Here is a 9383-nt window from a genome sequence, read left to right as displayed (position 1 = left end):
CTGTAGCTGTAGAGTTTATGCTGCAGATTTCAATGTAAACTAACTGAACAGAGCTTCAAATCCTGCGCATCAAATATGCGCAGCATACTGTGCGGGTGAATAGACCTTTAAGGTACGTTGACACGTGCATATTTTCTGCAGAGGAAAATATGCACGTTTGAACGTACCCTAAAAGTGATTTTTTTTAAATACATTAAACTGGCACTCATTGACTATTAACTGTATCTCAAGCTTATTTCCTATGTACAGTGAAAAGCTGCATAGGCACTGTAACCTGGTTTTCAAATTGGGCAGGAATAAGTGTAGCCGTGAGCTCGCCAAAACCTCTGTCCCTGCCTTTTGGGGTTCCCACCTCCTCATTAGGATTGCCCTAATCACAGGACATAGCGATGTCCAATACAAATAAACAGACACTATACAGAAGTCAGGGAACCAGGTCAGGATACAATAAGTTGACAGGCACAAAATAAGAGACAATAACAAAACACAGGGAATAAACAAACAGACAAACTAAGAGGAGTCAGACTGGCCAAGTAGAAACCTAGAAAGCAGCACAGTACCAAATCTGAAAGCAGAGGAAAAGCGGGTAACAGCCAAGGTCAGAATACACAGGATCAATATAGCAAAGAACAATGCAGGAGCCAGTGTAGATAACAGCTCTAACATAGGTGATGAGTAGAAGCAGACTACAGCCTTATAAATACCAGCTCAGATGGGTGTGGTCACTAAGGCCGGAGTCTACTGGCCTGGCACCTACAGCTCCTGAGTGACCAGAGCGCAGCATGTGATGCCTGGCCAGGGGTGATCATTACACTAGTACTGTGGTCCCATCCAATGAAAGAAAAAGAGAGTGAACAAGCTCTAGGTTTTGCAGTCCTGAAACCTGTGTGTGTGTATGTTGGCGGTGGGGAGGCGTGGGGGGTGTTTTTTTTTTATTTAAATGCCACTTTAGGTTAAATGGCACGCTGTGCAGAATTTCTTTTGTTGCCCACCATCAAAGACCAGCTGATTATATGTTTTAGACTAGCTTTAGTCTTTGAGTCTGTTGCTAAAATGCTACCATGATCCAAGTTCGGTTCTGCAGAACCACTGGAATTGCAATGGTATTCTTGGTAATATGGATGCGAAATGCAGTCATAAAACAGCAATGGAAAAGCAACCTAAGCCTCTAGCTAAGCCTTTTAGATATTGACCATCCATAGTTGAGCTTGAACAAATTCAAACATGGATAACCAGAGTAATAAATGTGATAAGTCTACTGCAGTACCCAAAACGATTATGACAATTCTAACATATCTAGATCTCAGACCAGATCCCAAAAAAAGTTGAGACCCCAGACCCCTAAATAGATTTAGAGCTCAGACCATACAACAGAATAAACTCAGACCCCAGAACAGACCTAAATACCGGCCTTCACCCATCCATCAGTTCTGCTGTAGGTCTCTGGAAGTCTACTCCCTGCCCCAGCATGCTCCAGGTTTTTCTCCAGCCACCTTGTATAGAACTGCCCGAAGCCTCTGAGGGTCAGGCTACTCTCATTGACTAAATTGTATTCCACACCACAATCAGCTTCATGCATACAAATATTGTCTATGTATTTCATAGTAAATGGGCACTCACGTTTAACATAATTGCAACAGCAATATAGTGGTACATTTGTAACAGTACTCCACTTGCCACTTCTACTATGGCTCCTTATAGGACTGATGTCTTACAAAGTCTAGATGGCCCTTCCCAAAGCTGAAGTCCAGCTTCCAGCTCACCAGCGCCCCCTTGATCCTTGATAAACAATCTCTGGCCTAATTCCAACTCAGGCCTACTGATGATTTTCTTAGCATCTTATGCAATCTCACTGCACATTTCCTGTCTTATCCTCAGTGGCAACACTCAGGCCCAACTGTGCAGCACCATGTTGACATAGCAGTAGTTGTCCACGTTCCTTGTCCACTAACTTTACCAGCAGTGTCACAGCTATTCATGGACCTCACTGTAGAACTGCACTAAAACGCTCAGTCACTAGGTCTTGGGTTGGTCCTTTAACACCCCTTGAACAGGCTCCCCTGGCACTACATGTGGTTTTAGCCACACACTGAATCAGTTGCTGCTACCTGACTCCTTATATTACCTTTCCTGGTGTCTGGTAGGTCAGGGCCATCTAGTGGTAACAGTTAATATTACAGTATAAACTCACATTGGATTATATGCAGAGAGCAAAAAGGGGGAAACAGAGGACACAGTCAAGTAGTCAAGAAGGCTAACCTTTGCTTCAGTAAGTGGTGGTAAACTTTACCCCTGTTCCATACACACAGCATACTCTTCAAGCATACTGCATACACAGAATAGACGTGACATACAGGACATACATACAGTATGTGTGTATACACTGTGTACATACACACACAATTTAGATTACACCTACATTACATACACTCTTACCAGTATAATTTTGCTCTCATGTGCACAGGAGAAGAAGCTGTCAGAGATTGAATCCAGCGCCTGCCCATCACCCTGACAGGCAGTCCTCTGCACCTGCATCACCAGTGGAATTGCTGTAGATCCTGCAGATTTAGCCAGAGGAACATCTTGGGTGATATACTAAGCAGTAGAGCTGCAAATACATGTACAACAGGGCCCAGTTTATCAGAAACTGTCTACTTTAGAGGGGTATACCCTACACCAGTGTTTACCAATTTTTCTTGAATGTATTACAGTATTGAAAGATCAATATCTGATGCACACCATACGCATCTGCATGCACTAATGTACATCATTATTGGACACATGACCTTAATGGTTTTGGTTCTTTTTGCAGGTGCAGAGGAAGAAAGAAAAGAGAGTCATGTGTCCAGTAAAGTATCTGAACCTCCAGTAAGTATTTCTTTATTGATGATATTGATAAGGATGAAGCCGGTCACAGAACATACGGTCTGATTTCCGTTGAGCTGAGCAGATTAATTATATAAGTTTTGTTGGGAAAGTTCTCATTTATTCGTGTAAAGCTTGGGCCAAGTAGTCAAGTGGGCGACACCTGATTGGTGAATGATGGCTGTCAATTAACTGGTAGGAGCACCAACTTGACTACGTGGCCAAGAATGAGCATATAGTTATATTAATAAATTACAAGTTATCCTGGAACTCTTCCCACAAAACTGTAGATCAGTGGTCTCCAAACTGCGGACCTCCAGCTGTCGCAAAACTACAACTCCCAGCATGCCCGGACAGCCAAAGGCTGTCCGGGCATGCTGGGAGTTGTAGTTTTGCGACAGCTGGAGGTCCGCAGTTTGGGGACCTAGGCTATAGATCAATAATTCAACATGCCTGGTTCCCTACATATCTGTCTGATTTTATTGTTCACTTTCTCTTCAGGCAGTAAAAGAGAAGTTCAGTCCCCTGAAGCAGCGGTCTCCCCCTGCCAGCCGCCCCCACCTGTCCCCGGAGGAAATCAAAGACGCAGATCGAGCGGTGAGAATTTCCTCTCATTCATTAGAAGAAAGGGAAAAGGATGTTAGACTGAGGAGTAACATGCGGCAGGGTCATCTCCTCCGCCCGACATCCTGTACTCTCCTATTAGGCGAAGAGCCATGCAGAACTGGACCTGATACAGGATCCATTAAATCGGAGTTTACTTGATTCATAGTTATTTCCTGCCCTGGAAATATTCTGCTGGTTTATACCCCCCCTGAGCAGGACGGTAAAATGTTTAAAGGTAACAGCAGGGCTGGTGCAAGGATTTTTGCCACCCTAGGCAAAAGCTTATTTTGCCGTCCCTTGGCTCCGCCCATTGGCCCGACCTTTAACACACCCCACCTTACTACTGGGGGGGGGGGACACTGTAACAAACATCCTCCTCAGGCTGCTGGCTGAACGACTGGTTCGTATGCTGGTTGTCTAACTTTCTTGCGGTAAGCAGAGCAGAGCCCCCCCATCAAGAGGGTGCTCTAGGCGGCTGCCTATTTTGCCTATAGGCAGAGCCAGCACTGGGTAACAGCCAGAGACATACACAGAAATCATAGGGTCCCATAGGAAAATTTAGAATGGGCCTAGCCCAGAGTTTTGAGATTTTGGTTGGACTTTTGGTTTAGGTGGATGTAGGTAATAGGGAGTTGGTATCTCAGATAAAGAGTTGTTGGGAAGGTGTCGATGGAGAGAAATGGTATAGGTTATTACTACCCAATGGCTATATTGCTGACTTCTTAAAGGGGTTATCCAGGAAAAAACTTTTTTTGATATATCAACTGGCTCCAGAAAGCTAAACAGATTTGTAAATTACTTCTATTAAAAAATCTTAATCCTTTCAGTACTTATGAGCTTCTGAAGTTTAGGTTGTTCTATTCTGTCTAAGTAATCTCCGATGACACGTGTCTCGGGAACCGACCAGTTTAGAAGAGGTTTGCTATGGGAATTTGCTTCTAAACTGGGCCTTTCCCGAGACAGGTGTCATCAGAGATTACTTAGACAGAAAAGAACAACCTTAACTTCAGAAGCTCATAAGTACTGAAAGGATTAAGATTTTTTTAATAGAAGTAATTTACAAATCTGTTTAACTTTCTGGAACCAGTTGATATATAAAAAAAAGTTTTTTCCTGGAATACCCCTTTAAATCCTTGATCACCAAGAGCTTGTCCCACCCATTTATGTGCAGTAGTGTAGCAATAGGGCTTCAGTTTAAGTCATCCCCTAGTGTGGGCCCTAAAGCTTCTCTATTACATAAGACGACTTCAGTACTACAATCACAAAGGGGTTCTTTATGTTGGTTTTTGGACTATGGTGCATCTTTGTCAGGGGCACACCTTCCATGAGGCGAGTTTAGCCTGTTGCCTTAGGGAACAACTTCTTTGTAACTATGCACTGAAAAGCATAGGGTACCTTCTACCTTAAAGGGGTATTCCAGGCAAAACCTTTTTTTTATATATATATCCACTGGCTCCGGAAAGTTAAACAGATTTGTAAATTACTTCTATTAAAAAATGTTAATCCTTCCAATAGTTATTAGCTTCTGAAGTTTTCTGTCTAACTGCTCAATGATGATGTCATGTCCCGGGAGCTGTGCATGATGGGAGAATATCCCCATAGGAGCTGCACAGCTCCCGGGACGTGAGTCATCAGAGAGCAGTTAGACAGAAAACAACAACTCAACTTCAGAAGCTAATAACTATTGGAAGGATTAAGATTTTTTTAATAGAAGCAATTTACAAATCTGTTTAACTTTCCGGAGCCAGTTGATATATAAAAAAAAGTTTTGGCCTGGAATACCCCTTTAATCATAGACAGTGGTAGGTATAGTTTTGGTAAGTGGGTACAAAAGGCCCAGGAAGTCTTAATGTTCACCACAATATTCACAGGGTAAAGACAATGGTCCACATTGACTGTGATAGTTGATTTAAAGGGGTACTCCGGTGAAAACCTTTTTTCTTTTAAATCAACTGGTGGCAGAAAGTTAAATATATTTGTAAATTACTTCTATTAAAAAATCTTAATCCTTCCTGTACTTATTAGCTGCTGAATACTACAGAGGAAATTCTTTTCTTTTTGGACTGCTCTCTGATGACATCACGAACACAGTTCTCTCTGCTGACGTTATTATAATAATAAAAAAGCTTTATTTATTGTTGTCCTTAGTGGGATTTGAACTCAAGTCCCCAACACTGCAAGGCAGTAGTGCTAACCACTGAGCCACCAAGCTGCCCTTAGCATACATCTGCCATGCATCTGCCATTAATCTGCCATGCATGGTTGCTAAAATGGACAGGGATGTCAGCAGAGAGCACTGTGTTCGTGATGTCATCAGTGTTCCAAAAAGAAAGGAATTTCCTCTGTAGCATTCAGCAGCTAATAAGTACTGGAAGGATTAAGACTTTTTAATAGAAATAATTTACAGATATGTTTAACTTTCTGCCACCAGTTGATTTAAAAGAAAAAAGGTTTTCACCGGAGTACCCCTTTAACACTAATCTAAGTAAATAATGTTATTTGTGCAAGGTTTTTTTTAATGGGGCATATTTCTTTAATCTATGGTTACATTCACATCACATTTTGTACGTACGGTTGTCGCATCAGTTTTTGTTTCCCTAAATGCGAAACAAAAAAACTGATGCAACCATATGTATTTTAATGGTCTATGCATTTTGCATTAAGTGCAATGTTCTAAAAACTGTATACGGTATTTATGACATCATGAAGGAACCCAAAAGCGAACAGACCTGTGCCCAAAACCGTGGTAGACGACAGTTTTACGAACAGGAAAAAAAACATACAAGAACAAAACCGTAAACAACCGGATTCATCGAGTTGTGTACGTTTTTGTATGGGATGTCAATGAATATGTTTTTTCATACGGCTGCATACGGTATACAGCAATCGTAGGTAAAATAGGTGACGTAATTCACCATAAGTCACATTTAATAATATAATAAAATGTCCAATAGTCTCATCACATTCCAAATGTAGGAATTAACAAGAATAGTTGCAGTTTTTACCGCAGAGGCACAGAAGTACAGTACAGTGGTCCCTCAAGTTACAAAATTAATTGGTTTCAGGACGATCATTGTATGTTGAGACCATTGTATGTTGAGACCATAACTCTATGGAAACCAGGTAATTGGTTCTAAAGGCACCAAAATGTCATCCAAAAATAGGAAAAAGTGAGGATTAAAGAAAAATAAGTAGATAACTAATATAGATAAAGCAAATCCTTACATATAAAAGTAAGAAAGATCTGCTGGGAGCTGTAAATTACTGTCTATGTCAGTGTTTCCCATCCAGGGTGCCTCCAGCTGTTGCAAAACTACAACTCCCAGCATGCCTGGACAGCCTGCGGCTGTCCAGGCATGCTGGGAGTTGTAGTTTTGCAACAGCTGGCGGCACCCTGGTTTGGAAAGACTGGTCTATATAGAGGACAGGAGCTTCTTCAGGGTCCTGTACAGTACACGCAAAATGTAGCCACCCTTACCTGTGTCCAAAGGAGCAGCTAACCGTGGTACAGGTAAAGAGTACAGAACATGTAATACCTCCCTGTACTGTAGGGGGCGCTACCAGACAGTCAGTGCATGCACTTCAGTAATACAGGTAAAGAGTACAGAACATGTAATACCTCCCTGTACTGTAGGGGGCGCTACCAGACAGTCAGTGCATGCACTTCAGTAGTACAGGTGTAAATGTCCATTACAATTGGTCAGTTCTTCCGGCCATTGACACGTTTCACAGATCTGGACTGTCCGTAGCATTGTATGTTGAGTCTGGTTTCAAGTTACAATGGTCCAGAAAAGACCATTGTATGTTGAAACTATTGTATGTTGAGGCCATTGTAAGTTGAGGGATCACTGTATAGAGTGATACAAAACCCCATTATGATCCCCATTAGTCCTGAGTGTGACAGAATAGGTTTTACATAAGATTAGGATGTTTCACCTTTGTTGGGGGCCTCATTTTTACAGTTTGTCTCAGGCAACCGTCTGCATTCACCTCTGATCTGTCCATCTTGAACTTTTCTTTTAACCTGAGTATGGCTTACGTCTTGAGAATGGCTTTTCCTGTGACTAAAATTCTGTGGAGTTTCCTGTCCAAGAAGCCAAAGTTCCACCACTCATTTCCCCCAAATTTTAACCCAAGTCTGGATTATAACAGTTCACTGTACAGTATGTATATCAGCCGTGGTGAAAGGTCTCAGAACTGGGAATATGTAAGATACAATAGTGATCATGGAGGCCAGGATTTGGTAGGCCTCGCTTGTTACCGCAGATATCTTCTCCTCAGACCAGGAGTATAGACCAGAGGGAAATTAGAATCTGGTCTGGCTATTTTATTTAGATGGAGGGTTTCAGGAGAAGAAAAACCTGGTTACATATCTGCCTTAGCCCCCAATTCAGTCTCCGGTATGGAGACCCTTTACTATTGAAGATATATAAAGATGTAGCCCCCACTTGAGGTATCAGTGATGTTGTTGGGAATAATCTGATTTGAGATTACACTTGTAGGAGCAAGGTTTGGCACTGCTTTAGTTCTGTTGACATTAACCCTACCGATATTACTTCATTGCAGCAGCATTACATGCAGCAGGTGGACTCAGACCCCCATTACATGCAGCAGGTGGACTCAGACCCCCATTACATGCAGCAGGTGGACTCAGGCCCCCATTACATGCAGCAGGTGGACACAGACCCCCATTACATGCAGCAGGTGGACACAGACCCCCATTACATGCAGCAGGTGGACTCAGACCCCCATTACATGCAGCAGGTGGACTCAGACCCCCCATTACATGCAGCAGGTGGACTCAGACCCCCATTACATGCAGCAGGTGGACACAGACCCCCATTACATGCAGTAGGTGGACACAGACCCCCATTACATGCAGCAGGTGGACTCAGACCCCATTATATGCAGCAGGTGGACACAGACCCCCATTACATGCAGCAGGTGGACACAGACCCCCATTACATGCAGCAGGTGGACACAGACCCCCATTACATGCAGCAGGTGGACACAGACCCCCATTACATGCAGCAGGGGGTGGACACAGACCCCCATTACATGCAGCAGGTGGACACAGACCCCCATTACATGCAGCAGGTGGACACAGACCCCCATTACATGCAGCAGGTGAACACAGACCCCCATTACATGCAGCAGGTGGACACAGACCCCCATTACATGCAGCAGGTGGACACAGACCCCCATTACATGCAGCAGGTGGACACAGACCCCCATTACATGCAGCAGGTGGACACAGACCCCCATTACATGCAGCAGGTGGTGGCGAAGTCTGTACAACCCCACTGCATGTAATGCTGCTGCATATAAAGCTTAAGCATCGATGGACTGGTGAGTGCCATTGTCTTCTCTACTCTCTAATTGGATGGTACAATCTGCTGTGGTACTCTGGGAATTCTACACCAAAGATACAAGATGATGAGGGTGGTTACAATCTTTGATGAGGTTCCCTTGTTTTCAGGCACAGAAGGAAAAACTACACGCAGAGTTAAAGAAGGTTTTGCTACTGAAAGGGCAAATAAACTCGGCAGAACAAGAGGAACCCAAGATGGAGACTAATGTGAAGATCACAGAGGTTGGATGTCATAAATTTTTTTTTTTACCTCATTGTTCCATCCCAATTAAGGCACCTCACTTTGCTTGTGTTAAAGGGGTACTCCGCCCCTAGACATCTTATCCTCTATTGGGGATTGGGGATAAGATGTCTGATCATGGGAGTCCCACCACTAGGGACTTCCGCAATCTCAGCTGCGGCACCAAGGCATCCAGTGCACGCCCTACTTGTGATGTCACAGCCACGCCCCCTCAAGACAAGTATATGGGTAGGGACATGATGTCCGTCACGCCCCCTCCCATACACTTGCATTGAGAGGCGTGGCTGTTGTCACGAGCAA

General features: G+C 43.4%; 2 protein-coding genes across 2 annotated transcripts in view; both read left to right on the top strand.

Moving 5' to 3' along the window:
- The window catches only part of PRX (periaxin), a 44730-nt gene that overhangs the window by 23877 nt on the left and 11470 nt on the right, over positions 1-9383 (top strand). The window contains exons 2-4 of the mRNA XM_056538456.1: positions 2813-2868; positions 3367-3462; positions 8951-9064. Of these exons, the coding sequence (XP_056394431.1) occupies positions 9038-9064 (27 nt within the window). The 5' untranslated portion in view covers positions 2813-2868; positions 3367-3462; positions 8951-9037. The remainder of the gene's footprint in view (positions 1-2812; positions 2869-3366; positions 3463-8950; positions 9065-9383) is intronic.
- On the top strand, positions 1225-8784 carry LOC130291931 (uncharacterized). The gene is made up of 4 exons (XM_056541361.1): positions 1225-1237; positions 2813-2868; positions 3367-3462; positions 8038-8784. The coding sequence occupies exons 1-4, from the start codon at positions 1225-1227 to the stop codon at positions 8782-8784; spliced, it is 912 nt and encodes a 303-aa protein (XP_056397336.1).

The sequence above is a fragment of the Hyla sarda genome, chromosome 9, assembly GCF_029499605.1.
Source record: "Hyla sarda isolate aHylSar1 chromosome 9, aHylSar1.hap1, whole genome shotgun sequence".
In the NCBI taxonomy this organism is placed as follows: domain Eukaryota; kingdom Metazoa; phylum Chordata; class Amphibia; order Anura; family Hylidae; genus Hyla; species Hyla sarda.
This window is presented reverse-complemented; position numbering and strand designations above follow the sequence as displayed.

What these genes read in the sequence shown, in the direction of transcription:
- LOC130291931 (XM_056541361.1), top strand. An exon ending in GTAAAGTATCTGAACCTCCA is followed by an intron (nt 2,869 to 3,366) that starts GTAAGTATTTCT and finishes CTTTCTCTTCAG; the next exon opens with GCAGTAAAAGAGAAGTTCAG. An exon ending in TCAAAGACGCAGATCGAGCG is followed by an intron (nt 3,463 to 8,037) that starts GTGAGAATTTCC and finishes ACTTCATTGCAG; the next exon opens with CAGCATTACATGCAGCAGGT.